The 26,967-nt window shown below is 43.3% G+C and overlaps 1 protein-coding gene across 5 annotated transcripts in view; it reads right to left on the minus strand.

The window, feature by feature from the left end:
* tnk2b (tyrosine kinase, non-receptor, 2b) overlaps positions 1 to 26,967 on the minus strand; it is a 106,342-nt gene that overhangs the window by 12,192 nt on the left and 67,183 nt on the right. For all 5 annotated transcript variants that reach the window (XM_060906426.1, XM_060906427.1, XM_060906429.1 and 2 more), the window contains 10 exons: positions 26,434 to 26,611; positions 25,694 to 25,764; positions 15,706 to 15,918; positions 15,179 to 15,331; positions 6,416 to 6,693; positions 5,890 to 6,016; positions 5,568 to 5,809; positions 5,185 to 5,379; positions 3,007 to 3,098; positions 737 to 2,079 (listed from right to left, as the gene is read on the minus strand). In XM_060906426.1, the coding sequence (XP_060762409.1) occupies positions 737 to 2,079; positions 3,007 to 3,098; positions 5,185 to 5,379; positions 5,568 to 5,809; positions 5,890 to 6,016; positions 6,416 to 6,693; positions 15,179 to 15,331; positions 15,706 to 15,918; positions 25,694 to 25,764; positions 26,434 to 26,596 (2,877 nt within the window). In that variant the 5' untranslated portion in view covers positions 26,597 to 26,611. The remainder of the gene's footprint in view (positions 1 to 736; positions 2,080 to 3,006; positions 3,099 to 5,184; positions 5,380 to 5,567; positions 5,810 to 5,889; positions 6,017 to 6,415; positions 6,694 to 15,178; positions 15,332 to 15,705; positions 15,919 to 25,693; positions 25,765 to 26,433; positions 26,612 to 26,967) is intronic.

Genomic DNA, 26,967 nt, shown 5'->3' on the forward strand with positions numbered 1-26,967 from the left:
ATGGGGTCGCATTAGTGCGTGTGGCATGGGCAGCTTACACATCTGGAAAGACACCATCAATGCTGAAAGGTATATCCAGGTTCTAGAGCAACATATGTTCCCATCCAGACGACGTCTCTTTCAGGGAAGACGTTGCATTTTCCAAAATGACAATGCCAAACCACATACTGCATCAATTACAGCATCATGGCTGCGTAGAAGAAGGGTCCGGGTACTGAACTGGCCAGCCTGCAGTCCAGATCTTTCACCCATAGAAAACATTTGGCGCATCATAAAACGGAAGACACGACAAAAAAGACCTAAGAAAGTCGAGCAACTAGAATCCTACATTAGACAAGAATGGGTTAACATTCCTATCCCTAAACTTGAGCAACTTGTCTCCTCAGTCCCCAGACGTTTACAGACTGTTGTAAAGAGAAAAGGGGATGTCTCACAGTAGTAAACATGGCCTTGTCCCAACTTTTTTGAGATGTGTTGTTGTCATGAAATTTAAAAATCACCTAATTTTTCTCTTTAAATGATACATTTTCTCAGTTTAAACATTTGATATGTCATCTATGTTCTATTCTGAAAAAAATATGGAATTTTGAAACTTCCACATCATTGCATTCCATTTTAATTTACAATTTGTACTTTGTCCCAACTTTTTTGGAATCGGGGTTGTTAAAAAAAAAAAAAGACTTTTAATTAAATAACTCTGACCCTAAACTATATACTTATAATATTCTTTACTCACCAGTTTAACTCTATCAGGATGAGCTGCTCCTTCCGCTCTGCTGCCTGACCCTTCAGTGCTGACTTTGTTCAGGCTCAGAGAGTTCTTCATGCCTGCTCTGGCTGGAAGGCTGCAGTTATTGTTGCAGGAGAAGTTTGCTTTTGTGTCTCCCTGCTGCTGCACCATGGGTCGGACTGTAGCCGTGTTGACCGGCCTCCTCTCGTCCTCTTCAGCCTCTTTGAAGAACTTGTCGTAACGGTCTAGGTACGTGGGCTTCTCAGGCAGCAGGTAGTAGTGCGTGTTGCTCACTTTCTTGCCGTCTCGGACAATGGGCAGTATGCAGGGTCCTTTGGCTGCTTCCTTGTCTTTGCCCTGAGCCTGGATAACTTTGGGCGCAGCATATTTGGGATCAGAGGCAAAGCTCTGTGTGGTGGGCATCAGTTTGCCTGGCGAGGTGGAGAGGTAGTGTGTGGTACGGTTCATGGGGCTGGGCGTGCGAGAGCCCGGCTGAGACAGCGGATCCCTCGGGGGAATTTGGGGCGGACGTGTCTTCTCATCCTCGCCACATGAAGCTGGAGACAGGTCAAGTGACCATCGTGGACAGTCGCTTCCTGTGCTTTTTGGAGGTCGAGGTGGGATCGGGACTCGAGGTGGGACCTGGGGCTTGTCCTCACAGGGGGACAGGAAGATCTGGTGGTAGGGATCAGGACTTATGGAGCCTACGGGGACATTCAGACGCCTCATGCACTCCTGCTGGAGCTCCTGGAAAATCTCAGCTGATTGCGAGAAGGTGCGAGACCGGCTCTGCCTGCAGGGGAGGAAGAGATCATCCTCTGCTCGGAGTTTATCCTCGTACGCAGGACTGCAGGAGGCATGAGGAGAGCCTGGTTCTTCAGGAACTCTCATCTCTGTGCTGTTGATCGAGCTTACCTCAATGTCGTCTTCGTCCTGCGCTACGTCGTCATATGCTGGAGGAGGAGGAAGAGGTCTCGAGTCCCAGTCTACCACCGGGGTGGGGTGGAGCGGCCGAGGCAGAGACCGGGATGGACTCTGGGGTGGGGTACAGTCCAAGATATTCTCTGCCTCGAGGGCGAGTCTAGCGAGACTAGGGACCTGGGACTCTACAACAGGAGAGGGGGTCGAAGAGAACATTTCCTCTCCAAAGTCTATAAGAGAGACCTCAGTGGGAGTACCACCTCCTGGACTTCGGAGGCCATAAATGGACCGATCGCTCAGCTTGGTGGCTGAAATCCAAGCTGACGGCTTTAGTTTCAGGCCCTTTGTGTTGGGCTTTTTTAATGAGAGGCGCCTCAGGCCAGAGGACGTCAGGTCTTCATCTTCTGTAACTGGGTCATAGTTCGGCTCTAAAGTTGCGCAAACAAACATATCGAAGTTTACAGGAGAAGCTTGGTGGGAAAAACAATATTGTTTGCGAATTCTTTTGCATCAAACTATTAACGGCTATAGAAGAGTACTACAAGAATTATGGACATGTCAAGACAGCAAGAATCTCTAGATCACTGATCCATCTAATATTTTTATGTCTTGACAAAAAAAAAAAAAAAATAATAATAATAATAATAATTAGTACAAATAAATGAATTTCCATTGCTTGCATCAGCAAGCGTCAGATACCTAAAACACTTTTCCACAAAATACTACATGGATGGAAACCTTGCTATAATCTTGTAAAGTTCTCTGTTTATTTTTTAGTTAGTCAATTCTCAAGTGATTCTGTGTAAACAGAGAACCCAAATAAACTCTTTATATAAGCAGACGCAATTCCATTTGCTAGTGGAATTATCAGCACCGATGCACACAAGTATTCAAAGCTTTCAATCTCAATAACATCCTGCTACAAAAGTTCTGTTAAATAAATCTAAAGGAAGTGGGGACCGTGAGCTCAGAATGCATCAAGCTCAACACCTGAGGGAACATAAAAGTGATTTCTGTGTACTTGTTATTCTCTCAGAGGACCTTAACTGGAGACAGAGAGCAGGAGTTTGGAAAAGAAAAGAAAGCAAGGCTGAAAAGGGCAAAAACAAAATGCTCAAGCTAGGAGGGATAGAGCGAGGGACCGAACTTACTCTTCATGAGCACAGCAGGCTGAGGGGGCCGAGGGGGAGGATCCTCTACGGAACAGCGGCCCGAGAAAGGGAAAAAAAAAAAGAGAAAGAGAAAGTGCAGACAGAGACCATGCAGGTGCAACCAAAGAAGAAAAGCATTAGGGATTGTGAAACAGCAGCATGAGCCAATGTGAATTAAAGCACTAAGCAGAAGATGAAACATACTTCTGGCTCGCCCAGGAAGCTGTGTGGGCCTGGGAGCATTCATATCCAGCCCGAGGACATCCGGCGGGTCCATGGGGTTCCCCAAATACAGACTGTGGAGAAAAGGAAAGAGTGTGATGAGCATTTAGGACAAAGCTCTGGGTGGAAGCAATGTAGAGTGTAGGAGGAAACATCTGTAGCATTGTGCTGCCCTCTAGTGGAGCATGTGATAAGTAATCTGCATTTTCCACTATTCAACCGAGCTAGATGATTTTACTTTACTTTATTGAGGTTGCAATGCTACTCACTGCATCACAGGCTGTTAAAGTATTAACTTAATTCCACAAATTATATTTTCATATTAAAATCACCTGTAATACCACCACAAATGTCCAGGAAACCCTAAAACAGCAGCCTGACATAATTTGCTCAGTCTGGCTTTGATTTGATTCTTTGGAGTATATATATATATATATATATATATATATATATATATATATATATATATATATATACACACACACACACAGAGTGGGTACGGAAAGTATTCAGACTCCTTTAAATTTTTCACTCTTTGTTTCATTGCAGCCATTTGCTAAAATCAAAAAAGTTCATTTTATTTCTCATTTATGTACACTCAGCACCCCATCTTGACAGAAAAAAAACAGAAATATAGACATTTTTGCAAATTTATTAAAAAAGAAAATCTGAAATATCACATGGTCATAAGTATTCAGACCCTTTGCTCAGTAGAGTAGAAGCACCCTTTTGAGCTAGTACAGCCATGAGTCTTCTTGGGAATGATGCAACAAGTTTTTCACACCTGGATTTGGGGATCCTCTGCCATTCTTCCTTGTAGATCCTCTCCAGTTCCGTCAGGTTGGATGGTGACCGTTGGTGGACAGCCATTTTCAGGTCTCTCCAGAGATGCTTAATTGGGTTTAGGTCAGGGCTCCGGCTGGGCCAGTCAAGAATGGTCACAGAGTTGTTCCGAAGCCACTCCTTTGTTATTTTAGCTGTGTGCTTAGGGTTGTTGGAAGGTGAACCTTCGGCCCAGTCTGAGGTCCTGAGCACTCTGGAAGAGGTTTTCTTCCAGGATATCTCTGTACTTGGCCGCATTCATCTTTCCTTCAATTGCAACCAGTCGTCCTGTCCCTGCAGCTGAAAAACACCCCCATAGCATGATGCTGCCACCACCATGTTTCACTGTTGGGACTGTATTGGGCAGGTGATGAGCAGTGCCAGGTTTTCTCCACACATACCACTTAGAATTAACGCCAAAAAGTTCAATCTTCGTCTCATCAGACCAGAGAATCTTATTTCTCATAGTCTGGGAGTCCTTCATGTGTTTTTTGGCAGACTCTATGCGGGCGTTCATATGTCTTGCACTGAGGAGAGGCTTCTGTCGGGCCACTCTGCCATAAAGCCCCGACTGGTGGAGGTCTGCAGTGATAGTTGAGTTTGTGGAACTTTCTCCCATCTCCCTACTGCATCTCTGGAGCTCAGCCACAGTGATCTTTGGGTTCTTCTTTACCTCTCTCACCAAGGCTCTTCTCCCACGATTGCTCAGTTTGGCTGGACGGCCAGGTCTAGGAAGACTTCTGGTCGTCCTGAACTTCTTCCATTTAAGGATTATGGAGGCCACTGTGCTCTTAGGAACCTTGAGTGCTACAGAAATTCTTTTGTAACCTTGGCCAGATCTGTGCCTTGCCACAATTCTGCCTCTGAGCTCCTTGGGCAGTTCCTTCGACCTCATGATTCTCATTTGCTCTGACATGCACTGTGAGCTGTAAGGTCTTATATAGACAGGTGTGTGCCTTTCCTAATCAAGTCCAATCAGTTTAATTAAACACAGCTGGACTCCAATGAAGGAGTAGAACCATCTCAAGGAGGATCAGAAGAAATGGACAGCATGCGAGTTAAATACGAGTGTCACAGCAAAGGGTCTGAATACTTATGACCATGTGATATTTCAGTTTTTCTTTTTTAATAAATTTGCAAAAATTTCTACATTTGTTTTTTTCTGTCAAGATGTGGTGCTGAGTGTACATTAATGAGAAATAAAATGAACTTTTTTGATTTTAGCAAATGGCTGCAATGAAACAAAGAGTGAAAAATTTAAAGGGGTCTGAATACTTTCCATACCCACTGTATATTATAATAATAAAGCTGAATAATTTTATGCATCATGCGTCTTACTCGTCTATCCGATCCGGGAAGCCCCAGCAGCGTTGAGGGTTGGTGTCTCCGTGGCCCGTGTGGATAAAGCTGTTCTTCAGCGGCCGGCTGATGTCATGAGCTGACAATCCGGCTACAGAGGTGACTGCGTTCCTGGGGAACTGAGCCACCTTCAGTGTGCGCTTGTTCTGCCCTCGCCACCAATAATTCTCCGCCCTGGGCAGTAGAACAGTATACACACACACACCTTCTTATTGAAATAAATTAGCATCATGAGTATCACCGGTATCATCAGGAGTCATTCCATGTTGTAGTATAATACTGTATTTCTGCCTTATATCAATCACTGTTTAATTCTCAATTCTGATTGGTCAGAACTTGTCATCATCTCATTACTCCCACACCTGCCCTCGATGATCGTGATGACGTCATTGATCTGGATGTGCAGCTTGTCAGGCTCGTCGAAGTCCTGCAACGCCCTCATGTCAGTCGGCATGGTCTCCACCAGGAACTCTCGGAGAGCCATGAACGTCGGCCTGTCGTCAGGTTTCTGCGCCCAGCACTGCAGCATGACGTTATAGATATCCTGGGGACAGTCCTCAGGCTTTGGCAGCCTCTCACCCTCCTTATCGATCTTATGGAGGATCTATGTGGCACACAGGAGCTGGTTAGTGTTGCTCTGAATGCTGATGGGGAAAGACGTAAAGCAGTAACGGGGTTTGGTACCTGACTGCCGTTGAGGCCGAGCCACGGCTCCTGACCGTAGGTACACATCTCCCACAGAGTTACCCCGAACATCCACGTGTCCGTAGCGTGGGAAAAGGTGCGTGTCTTCAGGCTCTCTGGGGCACACCTGACACACACAACTATGTAAGCTTTGCTACGTTATGCGTAAGGCATAATCCATCAAATTGGGGTGCGTAAACAAACATGCGCCATTATTTTTCCTGTAGGTTTTCAAAATTGCTTCCATAGACATAAATCCCTCACGTTCATCAACAGATAGTTTGGCATCACTGCACACACAGCTCTGAGGTATTTTAATGCTAAACTGGAAGTGATAAGCTTGTGCTACTTGTTAGCAACATTAGCTTTGAAGCTTTAGTACAATGTCTTAGCTAATTGATTACAACTGCCACTATTATAGCAGAGACCTTTAATAAAGTTGGTACACAGATACTGCTCAACACTCATTAACATGTATGGAGAAAGCCCAGTGGCGGCCATTTCCCCAGCGTTTCCACTTACTCACCAGGCGAAAGGGACCTTGCGGTGCTCCTGCATGACATAATGATCATCGTTGCTGGGCAGCGCCCTCATCAGGCCGAAGTCTCCGATCTTGACGAGCTCGCTGGAGGCCAGCAGGATGTTGCGGGCAGCTAGGTCGCGGTGGATGAAGCGCCTGGTCTCCAGGTAGGCCATACCATTAGCGATCTGGATGGCGTAATGGCACAGAGTGGAGATGAGGAAGTGGCCCTGGGTCTTCCGCAAACGATCCAGCAAAGAGCCAAGAGGAGCCAGCTCTGTTACCTGGAGGGGTGAAGCAAGTATATGTAAGTGTAGGTGAAGCAGTAAGTAACACTTTACTCAGACAGGCGTTCTTTGACAGGGACATACAACCGAGTGTAACAGTTTACACCTCACATGGTGAAATGTACCTCTATTCAACAGACTGAACGTTTGAAAGTCGAGACAGTGAAGAAGTTGATGTAGGAAAACTAGCAGAGATACAGATATATAACTAAGGTCAGAAAATAAAGGGTGGAAATATAGGCGTTGTTAGAGAATATTTACAAACTGCTTTAAAAAACAAACTAACAAAAGTTCAGAGCCTGCTCCTGTTGCGAACGAATGAATTGTGACAACAGACACTCGAAATTGTTCAGCAAGTCTACGGCAATGAAGCAGCGACATACCTGCCAACCTTGAAAAAAATTTTATGAGTACAGTTTTACAATTTCATGAGTACCCCCCCGTCAACCTCACCCCAACCCGGCGCACAGACCACAAACACACTTTCAATCCAGTTTTATTGATTGACCTTGGGAACACAGTCCAGTTTTGTAAAACATTCCTATTGATAGACTTTCGGAAGAACGCCGAGACCGGAAGCTTTCTTTTTCTCTCCTCCTGTGTAAAGACCACAAGCGGAGGCCATCCACATCAGATCTGCTTTAATATAAACAGATCTTCGTTTAAGGTACATGAACCTTTTCATCATGGCACACCTTCAGCCTGTTCAGTGTGCTGAGTGCAGGATGTTTAGTCATTCTTCCTCCATCACTAGCGATAGCTTTATTTGTGATAAGTGCAGATTAGTTAGCTCTCTGACAGAGAAGATTGCAGTGCTAGAAGCGCGTGTCCAGGCTTTAGAGCAGGTTAGTGAGCGTGAGAACAGTGTAGTTTCCGTAGGGGAAAGTCTGGATGCCCTAGGTGGAGTTAGTAATCCCCCAACTCCGGGATTAGAGCCCTTACAGCGGGGCGAATGGGTGACGGCTCGGCGGCATAAGCGTAGAGCCAAAGCTACCGCTGAGGCTCGCCCACGGGAGCACCACTCCTCTCTGCGTCACGTGCCGAACAGGTTTGCTCTCCTTAGTGATGTACCCACTGAGAAACCTGAAAGAGCTCTGGTTATAGGGGACTCTATCATACGGCATGTGAAATTAGCTCAGCCTTTAGGGGCACCAGCAGCTTTAGTCAGGTGTATACCGGGAGCCAGGGTGCCGGACATAGCAGGTAATCTTAGGGTCCTAGGCAAGCACAGGTTCTCAAAGATAGTTATCCATGCAGGAGCTAATGATATACGCCTTCGTCAGTCTGAGGTTACTAAGAGTAACTTTGTAGAGGTGTTTAGAGGTAAATTAGCGAAGGCAATGTCCGATGCTGTAGTATGCTCTGGCCCCATCCCAATGCGGCGTGGCGATGTAGCTTACAGCAGGTTATGGTCGCTGAACTGCTGGCTGTCCAGGTGGTGCTCTGAAAACAGTGTGGGCTTTATAGATAATTGGGCTAATTTTGAGGGCACTGCTGGCCTGTTAGGGCGGGACGGTATCCATCCCACTCGGGAAGGTGCTGCTCTCATTTCCTGCAGCATAGGTCATAGTCTCAGAACAGGCCTAGTTAATTTCTGACAATCTAGAGCCAAGGCCAGGGAGCAGACAAACAGGCTAAACCGACTGTCTGCTAGCTGCACAGAGTCGTCACTCAGGGTCCACTACATCGAGACTGTGTCTGTTCCCCGAGCTCAACAAAAAGGTAGAAATTTTCAGAGAGTTTGTTCCAGTAACCTAATCAATATAAAATTAGATCATACTGATTGTACAGCTGCTGCCAGCACCTTTGATCTAAAGGTGGGGCTATTAAATATTAGATCTCTTACATCTAAAGCGCTAATGGTTAATGAACTAATTACTGATCAGGAGTTTAATGTACTTTGTTTAACTGAAACATGGATTAAGCCAAATGAATATATAGCATTAAATGAAGCGAGTCCTCCTGGATACAGTTATATACACCAGCCTCGTCTAACTGGCAGAGGAGGAGGCGTTGCGGTTATTTATAACGATTATCTAGGTGTAACACAAAAACCTGGTTATAAATTTAATACATTTGAAGTTCTTCATACTCATATAATGTATGTAGCCTCAAAAAATAAGTCTACCCAGTTAATTCCATTGCTTATTATTTACAGGCCCCCGGGGCCATATTCTGAGTTTCTTTCTGAATTTGCAGATTTTATCTCAGATCTGGTTATTTCCTTAGACAAAGCTTTAGTTGTCGGAGATTTTAATATTCACTTCGATAACCCAGAAGACCCTTTAAAAACAGCGTTTGTGTCCATCTTAGATTCAGTAGGGATTAAGCAGAATGTCATAAGACCGACCCATAATGGTGGTCACACCCTTGATCTTATACTAACATTCAGATTAAACATAGACAATATAGTCATACTTCCACAGTCTGAAGTTCTCAGATCATTATCTCATCTCATTCAAACTGTGTCTGAGTAATAATATATGCACCTCACCACGCTACTGTATTAAACGTACTTTCACGTCAACTACTGCACAGTGCTTTATAAATGATCTCCCAGAGCTGTCAACTTTGATTGGGTCACTGTCAGCCCCTGCAGAACTTGATCAAGCAACTGAATGCTTAGAGTCAACATTCCGCCATACTTTAGATAATGTGGCTCCTCTAAAAAGGAAAATGGTCAGAGACAAAAAATTAGCACCCTGGTATAATGATGACACTCGCACATTAAAACAGACCACTCGAAAATTGGAACGTAAATGGCGTCAAACAAAATTGGTAGTGTTCAAATTAGCCTGGAAGGAGAGCTTCCTGAAGTATAGAAAAGCTCTTAGTGCTGCGAGATCAACACATCTCTCCTCCCTAATAGAAGATAACAAAAATAATCCTAGATTCCTATTTAATACTTTAACAAAATTAACCAGGAATAAGACACATGCACACCTGTAGTATGTAGTAGCAACGACTTCATGAATTTTTTTTAAATGACAAAATTGAGAATATCCGACAAAAAATTCAAACTACTAATTTAAGGTCAGACAATGAAAGTGACCTTGTAGTTAACTATATAACTGTATCAGATCATCAGTTAGAATGTTTTACTCCCCTTAAAGAAACTGAATTACTTTCATTAATCTCTACATCAAAAGCTTCAACTTGCATACTAGATCCCTTACCTACACATCTATTCAAACAGATAATACCTGGAGTAATTGAACCGCTTCTAAAAATAATAAATTCTTCTCTTACGATTGGCTATGTACCCAAATCCTTTAAACTAGCAGTTATCAAACCCCTGATTAAAAAACCTGACCTTGATCCCTGTCAGCTGTCCAATTATCAGCCAATATCAAACCTCCCCTTTATCTCCAAGATCCTTGAAAAAGCTGTGGCACAGCAGTTATGCTCATATTTACATAGGAATAACATCCATGAAATGTATCAGTCAGGATTTAGACCTCATCATAGCACAGAGACAGCTCTGGTTAAAGTAGTAAACGACCTACTGTTGGCGTCTGATCAGGGCTGTGTCTCGCTACTTGTGTTGCTTGACCTTAGTGCAGCATTTGATACCATTGATCATTCCATTCTTCTGGATAGACTAGAAAATGTTGTGGGAGTTAAGGGAATGGCCCTCTCCTGGCTCAGGTCTTATCTAACTGATCGTTATCAGTATGTTGATATAAATGGTGATATTTCTAGACGTACTGAGGTAAAGTTTGGTGTTCCACAAGGTTCTGTCTTGGGTCCACTGCTTTTTTCTCTATATATGTTCCCTCTGGGTGATATTATTCGTAAACATTGTATTAGTTTCCACTGTTATGCTGATGAGACACAGTTGTATGTCTCTGCAAAACCTGATGAGAGACACCAGCTTAATAGAATTGAGGAATGTGTTAAGGACATTAGACACTGGATGCTTATTAATTTCCTTCTGCTTAACTCTGACAAGACTGAAGTACTTGTACTAGGATCACATACAGCTAGAAGTAAGTTTTCTGATTACACAGTGACTCTGGATGGCCTTTCTGTTTCTTCACGTGCAGCAGTAAAAGACCTCGGAGTGATTATTGACCCCAGTCTTTCATTCGAAACTCACATTGATAACATCACCCGGATAGCATTCTTTCATCTCAGAAATATTGCAAAGGTAAGAAATTTAATGTCATTGCATGACGCAGAAAAACTAGTCCATGCTTTCGTTACCTCCAGGTTGGATTATTGTAATGCCTTACTGTCTGGATGTTCCAATAAGTGCATAAATAAGCTCCAGTTAGTTCAAAATGCAGCAGCAAGAGTCCTTACTAGAACTAGAAAATATGACCACATCACGCCTGTCTTATCCACACTGTACTGGCTCCCAATCAAATTTCGTATTGATTATAAAATACTACTATTGACCTTTAAAGCACTAAATGGTCTCGCACCACAGTACCTGAGTGAACTTCTGCTCCTCTATGACCCGCCACGCCTACTTGGATCAAAAGGTGCAGGCTATCTGCTGGTACCTGGTACAGTGAAGGCTACATCAGAGGGCAGAGCCTTTTCTTACAAAGCCCCACAGTTATGGAACAGCCTTCCAAGTAGTGTTCGGGAATCAGACACAGTCTTAGCATTTAAGTCTAGGCTGAAAACATATCTGTTTAGTCAAGCCTTGTGTTAATGGTGTTTATGAGGTAAAGGTGTAGATCTAGAGGGTCCTCAGACAGAGTGTTTTGGTAAACTGGGATGTATGGATGCTGTCAGTCCCCACTCGCTTGCTCACTCGAGTTTGTTGACGGTGTAGTGGCTGCTGCTTTATGTCCCGGGGCCCCTCATGCCTGTGTTACCTTCTGGCTCTCCCCTTTTAGTTATGCTGTCATAGTTAGTTGCCGGAGTCCCTGCTTGTACTCGGTGCAATATGTATACTGCTCCTACTTATTTAGGTGACATTGGGCATACCTAATCATCATCATCTCCTCATACGCCTTACACCCGACACGGGTGTAAATTTTACAAATTTACAAATTATGTATATGAATTCGATAGTTGGTAAAGATAACGTCAAAGATATTTCATGTACATTTAACAGTCCTTGTTTTTCGTTTTTGTCTCTTCTGAATGTTAGCTTCTTTACGATCATGATCCAGAAATAAACTGATTTCTTCTATAAGCTTGCGCCACTCTAATCTATCATTCGTCTTGTTATACCATGAGTCCAGGACTCCAGCATGCTTGAGTATCGACTTTAATGTATCTTTATATCTGAGAAAAGGACGTTCAACTTTCCTTGTTCCCTCGGCAAGTTCTCCAAAAAGAAGAATTTTTACAGGTCTTTCATCTGGGAGGCGTATTACATGACCTAACCATCGAAGTCTGTTTTTAACTAATGTAGTTTCTATGTCAGCAGTTTTGGCACGAGCCAGTACCTCGTCATTAGTAATGTAGTCGCTCCATTTTATACCTAGGATGGATCTAAGGGGTCTTTGTTGGACCGTTCTGAGAAGCTTGATTTGATGATAACGTCCACGTTTCACTAGCATAGAGAAGTAGTGGCATAATGCACTGGTTGTATACATTGAGTTTAGTTTCAACAGTGAGGTCTCTGCAGTCGAATACCCCATCTCTTAGTCTTCCCATGGCATACCTAACAACCTGCATTTTCTTCCCCCCACCCCACCCCAAATCTGTCCCTCTGAGTTACATGGAGTCAACAGGAAATCTTTTGGTGGAGAGGGTGGAGACCTCGATTGGCTATCGTAGCCTGCAGGGAATCGGCCGTCAGACATTCTGTCGCATGTCCCAGACCCGGTGAAATGTAACTGAATTGTCTTGGCCAGCCCTAAGGATCCCATCTGCATCTCATCATTGCTGAGGAGTGTGCTCCCATCACCCAATCAAGCATCCAGCCAGAGCAGGTCATGATATTTTTTAACCATAATTAACATGCCATTAGGCGGCACGGTGGTGTAGTGGTTAGCGCTGTCGCCTCACAGCAAGAAGGTCTGGGTTCAAGCCCCGTGGCCGGCGAGGGCCTTTCTGTGCGGAGTTTGCATGTTCTCCCCGTGTCCGCGTGGGTTTCCTCCGGGTGCTCCGGTTTCCCCCACAGTCCAAAGACATGCAGGTTAGGTTAACTGGTGACTCTAAATTGACCGTAGGTGTGAATGTGAGTGTGAATGGTTGTCTGTGTCTATGTGTCAGCCCTGTGATGACCTGGCGACTTGTCCAGGGTGTACCCCGCCTTTCACCCGTAGTCAGCTGGGATAGGCTCCAGCTTGCCTGCGACCCTGTAGAACAGGATAAAGCGGCTACAGATAATGAGATGAGATGAACATGCCATTGTTGTGTGTTATGCCTGATGTCAAGACTCTCGTCTCTGCGAGCCTACCACACAGACTTAATATTTGTCATTTTTAGGGCATACCTAACAACCTGTGTTTTCTTTCTCTCTCTCTCCCCCCCCCACCAATCTGTCCCTCTGAGTTACATGTTGGTCCTGGGATTGAGATGCTGGCCTCTTTTGCCCCTCGGACCTGCTTGATCCATCCTGGTGCCCTGTGTCTGGTCGGAGTTTTATCGCATCGCTCCTGTGAAGGACGGCTCCATGAGGACAGTTGAAAGTTACACCTGGAGGATGCTCTGGACTCTTACAGTAATGCTTTTATGGCTGAGGACTACAGTTGACTTGCTAACTTTAGGACTGCAGTTATCATGAACAGTTTTGCACTCAAGTGTCCATCAATGAAGAGTTACAACATCAACGAAACTGTCCTCATGTTAAAACTGTTAATATTATAGTCATGTTGTCTGTTGTTGCCCAAATGAGGATGGGTTCCCTTTTGAGTCTGGTTCCTCTCGAGGTTTCTTCCTCATGTCATCTGAGGGAGTTTTTCCTTGCCACCGTCGCCACAGGCTTGCTCATTGGGGATAGATTAGGGATAAAATTAGCTCATGTTTTAAGTCGTTCAAATTCTGTAAAGCTGCTTTGCGACAATGTTTATTGTTAAAAGCGCTATACAAATAAACTTGACTTGACTTTGGGAAACTGTTATTGATGGCTCTTGGGAACTTCCTTCCGTTTTGAAAAGCACAACAAACATTAAATACATGTGCAAATGAAATGAAATTAAACCAGAGCCACTCTTTCAAAATTAATAACACATTAAATTAATACAGTATGTAAAAAAGGCACTTTCAACACAAAACATGGTATGCACAAATTTCCCATGCAATAGGTTTAGACTTTTGCATTTTTTTAACATGTTGGAAGTATATTGCATTATACAGTACAGTAAAAATATTGCATTATACAGTACACTGCAGTATTTTGTAGTACGCCTTTTTCATGTGCAAACTATTGCATTTGCATTCGAAATATTGCATTTACTGCAGTAATACTGTATAAAAAAAAAAAGCATCTGATACTGCAGTACCACGCAGGTTTTTTCATAAGAGGGATGACCAATTTTCGACTTTACATCTGCAAACATTCTAGGCTACCATTGACAGAAGTTACCGACTGCCCTTAAGATATACAACACGCTACGTTTTGTTGAGCACATCAATAAAGTGGTACTTATCATAGTGATTCAATGAGAGCGCGAGAGGAATTGTAATCAGGTTTCGTTGGTTACCGCATCGAATATGCAACCTCGAGTGACGGCTTCCAAGTTAAATGAAGAACTAGCCTGTACTGTTGGTGTTGTAAATGCACAAAATAACGGCTAAGAAGCTCGAGTACACGTGAAACACAACCGTTTCTGTTACAAATATAAAAACAACGTCTCTAACCGACGTTTCAATCCCCGACTCGCTCTAGCCACCTGGCTGCACCGCTGCACTCAAGTCAGAGACGCGAAGGAGGAAGGGGAGGGGCTGAAGAGGGCAGAGCCACACGCTCTGGAAGAGGGGCGGGGGGATTGGGCAAAGCGTTCCATTCTGGCTTTGAGTTTTCTCACAGATCAGCGGTATCAACTTCAGCGAGAACTTGACTGAAATGCGAGTTCGGATGATATGCGTACTTTTTAATGTGAAAACGTACAGTCGTACAATGAGGTAAAAATTCGTAGCGGCTACGCAAGATGCGTACAGGTTGGCAGGTATGCAGCGAGTCGGGGGAGGTGTTCCGAGTGGGCATTTACTTGACGATGTTCCCTGATGTTGATCTGATTTCCTGGGTTTGATACGGAATTTGATTTTTTGCTCTTTGCTCCAAGTTTGAGGTCTATAGTAAAATCACGAATGCACACGTGCATATCGTCACAAAAACGTGCCAAACAGATTCTGACATTGACAGCGTGATGTTACTCAGCATCCTGGCTCAAAAACGTTACTGCTCACTCCTGCTGCATGTGCATGACCATAGTGTGCGCCGTTGATTCGCAATAGGAACAGTCTCTGAACTTTCTGATCGCACCCCGCATGATTCCATTTGAACACATTTCTGAACATTACAGAACAGTGAATCCAAACTGAACACACATCCATCCAAGGTTTGGTTTACCATCTTCATGGGGTGTGTGAGGACGACTCCGTAGAGACGGATGAGGTTCTGGTGGTCGAGTGAGTGCATGGCGTTGACCTCACGGATGAAGTCGTCCAGAGCATCTGGCTGGTTCAGGACATCCGTCTTCAGACACTTCACTGCCACATTCAACTGGAAAGAAAAGACAGAGTGAGAAAACGAGTGATAAAGAGTGAGAATGTTGCAATGAAGAAATAAAAGAAAAGATAACAGGCTGAGTTAAATCTGGGTGAACACTAAAGGCTAAAAAATATGACCATATAACTAATTTCACTCTCTAAAATTTATACATGGTTGATAAAACCAGATTTCTGAAAAGAAACAATAAATAAAATCTTTATATCAAAGTATATTTTATATACACACGCACAATTACACCAAACTGTCCGACATGTTTATAAGAAATTGTAATTCATAAATAAGCCAATATAAATTCTAATTACTTTCTTTATTGATAATTACTCCGCTTGATAGTTAACACCCCCACCCTCTCCCCCTTCTCTCACCACTTTTCCCCCCGGGGTGACCCACTCTCCACGCTTCACCACGCCGAATGAGCCGTCTCCGAGCTTCTCGCACAGCACCAGCTCTTTCTCGCTGATCAGGCAGGTGAGTGCCTGTTGCTGGCTGTCTGCAGGTGGAGGACTGCTCGAAAGCTTCCGGAAAGTGCTGGTCGCCTGTGGCTGGAAATCCCCGTCTGGCCTCTTCCCACTGAACACCTGAGAGACACGGCGGAGACGGAAACATGACTTGAGCAGGTGAGCACTACTGACCAAGGTACAACAAAATAATTTCAATGACTCCTTTGGTGACTCATGATTTTTTTTCCTGGCTTTGGAAACGTAATTTGAGTGGATGGAATCGTCGGAAACACTCCAAATTACTGATTCAATTTACAAAGAGAATTTAACAAAATTCCCTCCACATTATCAGACTGAAACTTTTTTTTTTTTTTTACACCTAATGACATTCCACAACATTAAAAAGTCTTTAACAAATAAAAAATTGTTAGCATTGGCAAATTGCGGTATAAGAACTAGCGTACACTTAAACATGTTTGAGCCGTAAACTAAATTATATGACTATTAGTGCTGTCAAAGTTAATGCGATAATAATGCGTTAACGCGATCTCAATTTAACGCGATTTTAAAAAATAGTGCCGTTAACGCAAATTCTAATTTGGCCCTGCGAGTCACCCGTAGTTCCTGTTGAGGCTTGTCGCGTGCTGCTTAAATAAGAGGCATAGACATATAAACATCCTCGCCGCCATATTGGCTGGGGCGAAGTGGAGATTCTTCAACCGTCTCTGGTATAGCGTCTAGACAGTAATAGACAGTAGTAGAGAATAAAGATGCCTCATTCATGTGCTGCGTTTAACTGTACCAACAGGTTTACCATCCAAACGAGATCACATGGGATTACCTTTCACAGGTGAGACTGGAAAAATACTTTTCAATACTGTTCCTTCAGTCTTCAGTTTCCCAGCTCATCTCCACCGGGTAGGTGTAGAGTTATAAGCAGTGAGCATTAGATAATACAGTGCCACACTATGATGAACATTTTTGTTATCCGTTTTTTTTCTTCTTTTATGGCAAATACTTCTCTTCAAAATAAACTAATGAAGAGTAAAATAAAACTTTTTTATTTTCACAGTGATATGCACTTTATTTTTCATCCCTTGGTTTTCTCATCTAATATGGAAGTTATGGATGTCAGTGGCTGTGACAAGACGTGTTATGCTCTGCAATAAAAAAAAAAACATTGGTACAAAGCAAGCCCATTCACTTTTTTATGCTGGTAAGAGAATTACAATGGTTTTTCATGTGACAAAAATGTGCGATTAAATTGCGATTAATCACGAGTTAACTATGACAGTCGCGACATTAATCGCGATTAAATATTTTAATCGCTTGACAGCACTAATGACTATCAAAAAAAAGTCAAAGTCCCTCTCACGCCATGAGGCGCATGGGTGCGGCGCCAATCTCCGTTTCGGAAGCCCTCGGCCTTTCGCCCATTATATAGCTAGGGTTACAGTGGGGGGCTGGTCCTCTGGTAACCGCGAGAGTTTGACTCCCTACTCACATCTGTACTGCAGGGTGCCTTGTCAGATGGCATTTTTATGATTGTCGGGGTATGACCCGACTGCGAGTAGAACTCACGATCTCCCGGTCAAGAGGTGCTCACGCTAGATCAACTCGCGGTCTTTATATGACTGTACTGTGATAAAACCATCAATGCTGGTGTTAATATTGAATTTCTTCACAAATTTCTATAAATTAAAAAAAATAATCAGCATTTCATGGGTTGAAAATGGCCATGTTCTGACTCTGACTGCCTTTATATGTTAAGCACCTGAGATTATTAGGTCCATTTCGCAGAGACTGGTGCCTTCTCGAGCAGAGTGGGCGCCATTGATTCACACGAGTAGTAGTAATTGTGGAAAGAACCAATGAAGCCACATAGCAGCGCTCTCTTTTCAACTCGCTATCAGCTCTTCAGGCACTTTGTATGAGGAGCCTGTGGGTCGGATCAGGAGAGGGAGGCTATTGGCGCCGTGGTGTGGGTAGAGGAAACCCAGACAGCAGGGTGGGGTGGAGGGTCAACAAGTGTGGCTAGAGACAGATAGAGAACAAACAGAAAAGAACCAGAGACCAAGGTACAAGGCTTTCAGACTTTCCGGCAGTTGGCAGTGGCCGTACTCGTGAGCTGGAAAACTCATGGCAAGCTGCGTTATGGTGGTCATCTTGTGACAAACTGATAGATACTACCCCCTGATGATACTCCCTCTCTTCCGATGTCAAGTAACAAGTGTCATGCACCCAAAATGTGTGTCTATGGACTTGTATTGGGCAATTAGCATTGCCCAAAGTGTAGCAAACCAGCTTGATTTTTCACTCATTAAATTTTCCTCTTGGGGTCATGGTACAAATTCAGCCCAGGCTTCTTCATCCCCAGCTACAGCTTCCAGCTCCTTCTTGGGCATTCTTAGACATTCCCAAGCAGCAGATTCTGGGTCTGCCCTGGAGTTTCCATCCAGGTTTGACGTGCCTCATCCAGCTCTAGCATGAGCTGACCAGGAGGAATCCTTCCAACACATCAGACCTTCTCAATTTGCAGAGGCAGTACTCCACGGGTCTCCGAGCACCTCAGACTATCACAGAGAACCCTGCCGAGGAACTTATCTTCTGTCATCTGTACTCACGTCTTTATTCTTTTGGTCATTACCCACAGCTAGTGAGGTTAGGGACATGGGTTGACCAGCCAACAGAGAACTTCCTCTGCAAACAAAACTCTTCCATCGTCATCACAAACTGACACAGTGACTGTACCACAGTCGTCACTGTCTCAGTTTGTCAATTTGGTGTGATCCAGTGCTTGGGATACTGAATGGAGTTTTGCATGTTCTCTCAGTGTCCGAGTTTCATCCAGGTTCTCCTCACTTCCACTACTTCACAGATATTTAGCAGACACTCTTGTATAACATACCCAGAGCAGCCTGGGGAGCAGTTAGGGGTTAGGTGCCTTGCTCAAGGGTCAGAGATGTTCACAAGCACCGGCGACTGGTGTTTATTTCCACCTACTGTACACAGACCGTCTGCACTGGCTACTCGATCCCAGAAAAAATAAATAAAATCTTGCCTTTCAATGTTCAAGTGATTTATATCATCTCTGCTGCTCATAATTTGCTGCAAATCCAATTATTCCACCACAAAATTGTCTTCAATTCGGGTCTAGCGTGATCAGAAGCGACACCATATTTATTGATCGAATCTAGTGCTCTGATTGGCTGAGCCAGACCATGTGATCACACCATAACATATGTATTTACATTACACCATGTAGTTATGTTACAGAGCCAGGCAGCATACTACAGAGGGTAACTGAGAAAGCCAAGCACACAGACATCTGGAGAGAAATGGTTAGTAATTGGGGGGGGGGGGGGGGAGATGCCCCAGACCCCCCTAGCATTAACGCACCTTTGACCACCGCAAACTCCAGAGACGCCTACTACTTTTTTTTTTTTTTTTAAAGCTGGCTACTTCAGATTTTCTGGAGAACCCTGAGGGTACTTCTTCAGCCATTCCTGCTGGTCCAGAAATCGAACTGGCAACCTTTTGGTCCCAAAGCTGCTTCTCTAACCATTAGGCCATGGTTTCTCAAAAACACGCTTGTGGATGAGAACTGGATACTCCAAACAGTCCCAAGGTCTGATCTTGTATGCAAGGCGTGTTCCTGCCCCAAGCCCAGTGTTCCTGGAATAGACTATGGTTCCACTAAAACCTTGCCTAAAACATGAATGAATGGATTAAACTCCTCCACCAAAGGAAACATCTCTTCCCTTCACATGAAGGGAGCATCCCAACTCATTTCTCAGGAAGAACCATGGCCTCAGACATAGTGGTTCTGATTTAGTGTTCCTCAACTGATTCAGGGAACTTGTAACTGGATCAGATGAATTTCTGACACGGCAGAAATTGTGGCCAGAAACAGAATGGTAGGCGGAAATAAAAATCCATTAAAAGGCCAGATTGATCGGGTTGTGGCAGCAACTCGGTATGATATTTCATCATCACCCGACATGACTGGCAGGAATAGAAAAAAACAATACTTAAGAAACCGTGATTGCCCTTGTAACCATATCCGAGTGTGAGTAACGGTATCTTACTCACTCCAGATCCAGCAAGGGCAAGACAAATATACGGTAAATATATTTCAGAATTTCTACCGATTAAAAAGTGACTGAGCTTTATGCCCATGTTAGATTATTTTAAATCAGTTTTAGTATAATAATAATAATAATAATAATAATAGGCTTTACATGTACATGGTCTATTTCAACAGTAACCCTGCATTGAGGTTTAAACTGCTGGAGCTGGAGTGAGTAAGCACTAAGCTGCGGTAATGAAAGGTCTCAGACTGTAACGGCCGAGGCCTTGAGAGGTCAGAAATAGAAGGCCAGAGGAGAACAGAATCCTGAGGGAATTTAAAAGATGGCTGAGATGTCCAGACTGAGCCATGAACTGCACACTGATAAGCACATAGTGAACATAGAGCACAGAGAAATGATTGATGCCTCAGAGTCAGCAGGCGTATACACACACACACACACACACACACACACACACACACACACACGTGTATATATAGAGCAAACTAAAACAAACCCGGCCCTATATTCAAACACACCAATTCACTTGTGTGTGTGTGTGTGTGTGTGTGTGTGTGTGTGTGTGTGAGAGAACAAGACTGGTTTATATATCTACTTATAAAGACACTAATTGGGGTTTTATCTATGATTCATATATTCAGGGATGAGAGTGGGTGGTCATCAAAAAAGCAGAAAATGAAACCAACCGGGGGGGAGGGATACCCCCCCCAGGAAAATTTTGAAAAATAAGGCCTTACAAACCACTTTTCCTGCAATCTGAGCTGTAGTAGATAAAATATCTGGTCTTTTTTATATATTTACATGAAAATATGTTTCAAATCAATAGGAGTATTGTTTGAATTCAAAATGAAATCACATTCTACATTCAAGGGTATGGTTATAATTCATGATCAACAAAAATGACAAACTAAATTCACATTAAACTTAAGTTCTATTAATTATCAAAATGTTCATATATTAAATACAATTTCTTAGGGTTGACTGACCTTTTCTGCCTATGTCCTCATTAGTTGCATATGATTTCTTCAAAAAGTCTTTTGAAATATTTAAGTTTTCAAAACTGTCAGCATTAATTCAGATTTACTGACCATCATATACATGTTCAATGTATTAAATCAAACGAATGCTAAGTTTATGGGATAAACTTTAAAAAAAGCCGATACGAAAGAGAAACATATTTTTGAAGAGCAGCGACGATGAACATGTGCAAGTTGCAAGTTTCAATAAAATAGAACGGATGTGTAGCCTGGCAAGCCAGACTAAATGTGAATATTTAGTCTGGCCTCGCTCGTAGACATTTCCGAAGGGGGTGGGAGGAACAACCCGCTGTCTTTCAAACTGTCTCTGTGCGTACAGGCCAACGCTCTGACCAATCAGCGCAACAGTGACTGTGACGTAGTCAGAGCGACAGAAAGCAGTGGGGGAGGCCTTGAAATAAATAATTTTTCAAAATGCGTATTAATTAATAAACAGGTTCTAGATATTAAGAAGTTTGGAGATAATGACCACAAGTTTGGAGTCTGTACCACATACTTAACATACACTTATTTTTTTCAAGTGTTTTTCAAGGGTTTGCTTAAACTGTTTTTGAGAGTTTTTATTTAGTGGTGTTTGGTGAAATAATTTCCCTTAAATTTAAAATAACGGGAAAATAAGAAACAATCAAAAAGTAATGTTTCAAAGCTGTTTATTAATTCTTCGTACTGCACAAACTAGCCCCATCCTTTTGGCTACGTGCGGAGCCAGCTGGTAGATCAGACTTTTGCCATAGCCGGTCGGCAAAACAGCGAAAACGTCCTTCTTGAAAAGGAATGAGCGGAGAGCCTCTTCCTGCTCATGTTTCAACGAAAACTCAAAGTCTAATTCTTCTAAAACTGATTCCAAAGCGGAGTCAAACGCACGCTGTTCACTAGCCGTAGCCATCTTTCCTGTTGTGCTTTCTCCAGCGTCGCTCAGCTTTGTCGTCACTCCTGCAAAAGCCCGCCCAAAGAATCCAAACAAAAACCTTGCATTGTGATTGGCGGGCACGATTTGATGCCCGGGGTGTTTTGTTGATATGGTGCGAGGCTAGACCCACTCGCAGGCAAAAAATATTTTTGGCCGCTAGGCGGGTGGGTCTAGTTTACTAGGCTAACGGATGTGGGTACTTTTGTAAGAACTGTTATGATTGGCTATCATGCTCTCGCCATCGATGTTTTGGCCAATTGCATTGTAGATAACACGTATTCTACCATGAGAACTTAGCGAGACTAAAGATGGCGAAAATGTAAACATGTAACATCGTCGTAGGAATGAATTACGCTTGAGTATCACGAAGGAACATACCCCAACCTCCCTCAATAAATGAAAAAAAAAATCTCAACGGATTTGGCATAATACAAAAAGGTCGATTTTTACTCAGAAAAAGCGGAAATCCGACGAAAAGCAGAAAACTCTCATCCCTGTATATTACAAGTTCATGATTAGCAAAGACATGCTCCTGATGATGCTAATGTGTTAAGGGTCAGCTAAGGGTACCATTACTATTACAATTACCACCGACAGTAACAGCGTTTATGAATATAACATACTTAATGGATGACAAAAGTTTCTTTGTGAAGGAGCAGGGTTTTCTGTTTTGTTTTTTTGTAATTTTTAAGGCCTGTCTGCTGACTGAGGCCCACTTTACACGGGGACGGTCTGAAACAAAAACGCAAAAGTCCGTTTTCATTCTCACTTTTTTCCGCGTCTACACGACCGTTTTCAAGAAGGAAATCTGCGTCTATATGGTGACGCATAAATGTGTGGAATTCAATTGGATGTGCATGCCAGGCGGCTAGGTGGTGCTGTGAAAGACCTCCGCTATGTCTGCACGCATGCGCAACGTCTTCCGTCTTGTCTGATCTGCACATCTGCGCCGCGAAAACTTTGACTACTCTGGCTATGGTAAGTAAGAAAGTAAGTAAAAAAGTAAGAGCATACTATACCCGCCTCCGTTCATTAACGGTATATGTGCAGATTCGGTATAGATGTTCGAAGGACTCCTGGACGTTTATTAAAGCTGCCAGAGCAGCTTGAAGGTCCGTTGGATCGATGTAATCAGACATGCTCTTACTTTTTTACTTACTTTCTTACTTCCCAGGCTGGCATGTACAGTATATGACATATGTATGACGTAAACGCGTACCCGACGTGAGCAGATCCGAGCAGAGTTTCGCGTATTGGGTAGTTTAGATGGATATGCAACAGGGGCTGTTTTTAACTTATCCACTCTGGAAGGCGTTTTCAATTTTTTCCGTTTTTCAGCCTCGGAAACGCCGTCCCCGTGCAGACGAAAGGCACTTCCGATAAAATATTTAGTCGTTTTTACCCGACAGCGTCCTCGTGTAAACGGGCCCTGAGAGACAACCTGCAAAATAATTGGATACAATCTGAAATGTTGGCAATCTTTGGTAAAAACTGGTTTAAAAAATGTGTAATATTTTATACATTATGCGGTATGAGGTACTTCCAGTAAAATTGCGCACTCTGATTGGTTCCTTGGCGGACAGAATTTTCCCGTAATGCCCGTGGGCGATTACAGACTTTCCAAGGCGCCGGCTTTCAATGTTGCAAAAAATAAATAAATAAATAAATAATAACAAAAAATCAAAACCGAATCAAAAATGGCCGAAACACAAAAGACAAACAAGAGTCACAAAGTTATTCAAGAAACAAGTAACAAAGAGCATTCAGAAACCGCTAACCGTAATTCAGTTTTGAAATTGCTAGTAGGCTTGACAGCGCACTGCTGCACTAATGAACCTCCCATACGTTTGTATGGGACAACAGCATGTTTTCCTTTGGCCTTTAAAGACATTTAAAAGTGTTTAATCTACATAAAACTACTGTCGATTCAACAATAAATAGCATATTTACGGAATATATTGTTAATTTGTGCGGCATTGTGCTGAGCTTTTACGTTAAGTGTGTAACATTGTGTGATGCAATACACCAAATTCACAGTTGCCGCCATCTTGGGTTTTTTAGTGATGTTCGTCACCGGTCCGTGTGTTCTGTTGCTTCCAGCTCGCTCACTGTTGGTTCAATCAGCTTGAAAACTCATGATTCCCACCTAGTGGTTGAATCTCTCATGTTGACTTGATTTTCCAATAAAATCGGTTGAACACTTTGCTGTCTAGTGCCCGCGAAAGATCGGATCACTGAGGAAAATTTTGTATCCTTCCTAAAAATCAATTATTTCTCTTTTTTTTCCCCCATGGAGGAAAAAAATGAGAAGGTGTAACCTCGCTTGCTCTGACTCGGTCCGTACTGTCAAGACCTCGGTCCGATATTTTCCGATAAAAACCTCACACTCAGTTAATAATAATAATAATAATAATAATGATAATAGAGTTGACTATAAATAATGACAAACTACACCTTTAAATAAACCAGCTACACGCAAACAAGCACGCACTTACACACACACACACACACACACACACACTTAAGGAGGTTGATTACTCTGCCTGTGCTCATTGCCAGGATGAAACACCACATGTAATTTTAGAAGGCTATCATCCTCTTCAGCCACTTCCTGTAGACTTCGGCCAACACGGTACTCAAGAACCTTCCGCTGTCTACAACTTAGAGTGCAGTAGTGCATGTGTGTGCGCGCAGATTGGGTGTGTATTGCAGTGTTAACCGCAGTGTATGCAGTCTCATGTGTCCGAGTGTTCCTGTTTATGTGGATGTGTGGTTTCTTCTGTGAGGGGTCAAGCTGTCCTGCCGTCCCACACACAGAGGAATGCTCAAGCTCAAAGCATTCAGTAAACATCTCTCCATCTCGCACCCTTTCACTCACACTCTCCCTCCCCCACACAAACACACACCCAGGGTGCTTAGACCCCTCTCTGTAACTCTAAAAAGTCAAACTGAGCATGATTACAAGCTGGCCTTTCTGGGTGACACACACACGCACGTGCACACAGCTAAAATGAGACTGCAGTGAGACATAACGCCCTAATTGTAACCTGGTCACCAATAACGCGCCCTCCCCCATACACACAAATAAGGCGTTGTATACACAGTCCTAAAGAGGAACAGGATCTGAATAATGACTTTGATTCTGCTGAAATCGCAGGTCAGGGTTACAGAACCGGCTCTGAAATATTTTGCAGACGATGAGTCATTGCGACACGTGGCCCGTATCAAGCACACGACGCACTCCTGTTTTACTGATTTGACACAGGAGACGTCTGAACAGTTACACACCTGTGATCTGCAGCTGCACTGCTGCCACAGCTGCTGTTCGAGAAAGTTAATCAACACTTTCCGACCAATCAGAACAGAAAATCCTGCCGCGCTGACGTACTTCCTAAACTACGTTTTACTTCCAAGTGTTTTGTGAATGAACATTTCGCACATTTCACTCAGCTCTGGAATGTTCCGTCTCCGTTACGACCTGGCTCACAGGTCTGGGCCGAGTTTCCCAAAAGCGTCACAGCACAAAGGTCATCTTTAAATGGTCAAGTAAGCAGCACGGTGAACACGCTCTCTCCTAGTCATGACAAACTTTACCGTATTTTTAGGAAAATTGGTCCTGATAACTTAATTTCCTGGGCAGACTGTAACTACACACACACACACACGTCTACATTCTGCTAACCATTTGCTCAGGTCTGATTAAATCTTCCTGAGAGATCGAACCTGTTTCATAAACATGAATGAAAATTAGAGCCACTGAGGAACAGTAACAGTGTTAAACAACATTCAGACTGAAGCAGTGATCAGGATCGACTCTGACGCTGGTGTGTGTGGTGCGTGTGGTGTGTGTGCACGAGCAGTAGCTTCTGACCTACCTTACTCATCCAAGACTTGCGCTTACACATCACTTTTCTCCTCTTCACCGCCTCCCACAGCCGTCTCTGTCCTGAGAGAAACAGGGATAAAGAAAGAAAAACAAAATGAAATACAGAAAGGGGAAAAGAAAGAAAGACAGAAAAAGAGATACAGAAAGAGAAACACACAAAGAATGAATGAAAAAGATACACAAAGAAAAAAGACAGAAAAAGAGAAAGAAAGAAAACAGAAAGAAAGAAAGGATACAGAAAAAGATACACAAAGAGAGAAAAGAAAGAAAGAAAACAAAGATAAAGAAATACAGAAAGACACATACATACACAGAAAAAGATACAGAAAGATATATACAGAAAGAAAAAAACAGAAAATAAGAGAGAAGGAAAGAAGGATTTTAATTTCACTCAGGAGTTTATCCGCTTCTACATGAAGTTGAGACTCCATTATGTTAAATATAACGTAATATGAAACACATCCAGCTTTGTGTGCGCGCGTAAAAATGTTCCTAATGGTCTTTCCCCTTAATCAAGCCCACTGACCAACACACACACACACAGATGAGGCGTGGCACAGAGCCAGCACTGCACCGTGTTCTGGGAACAGCAGGAACACAGTGAACATTTCACACAGCGAGGTTTGCAGCACATCTGCTTTATCTGAGCTCTAAATAACGGCACCACTGTGGTGGTTGTGGTGCAAGAGGAATAAACCACTTTGGGATGTGCGGTTATCGAAACCCTACCGGGTCGACCCATTCCGATCTTCTCGAGGTCCTCGTTCTTGACGTAGTCGAAGTGTGACAGGCGCGTGACGTTGAGGTCGTCGCGGATTCGCAGGAAATACTGCTGCAGCTGGACCTCCATCAGCAGCTCCAGGAGCCACTCGGTACCTTCTTCACACTGCATGCTGCTGCCCAGCTTCTGGAACGACACACAGAGGGAAACGCTGGTTTTTTTTCCCTCCTCAAGAAGATGCAGCAAAGTCATGACTTGTATTAGTTAACCTCTGCATTTATGTAATGACGATATGACCGTTTGATTTTTATAGCAGACGTCATATGAAGACTGTAGCTAAAAACACAGCCACGTTTAAAAAACAAGGAGTGCCTCGAGATGCAATCACAAAAATACAACACACAGCAAACTGAATTTCTTTACAAGCCAAAGTTCACATCAATTCATAAATAAAATGAACTCCAGGATAAAAACTAAACTCGACTACCTGTATACAAACGTCTACATATTTGGCATTTCAGAAGCATCTCTTAGTCCAGAAA

This window comes from Neoarius graeffei, chromosome 23, assembly GCF_027579695.1.
Source record: "Neoarius graeffei isolate fNeoGra1 chromosome 23, fNeoGra1.pri, whole genome shotgun sequence".
NCBI classification, from domain to species: Eukaryota; Metazoa; Chordata; class Actinopteri; order Siluriformes; family Ariidae; genus Neoarius; species Neoarius graeffei.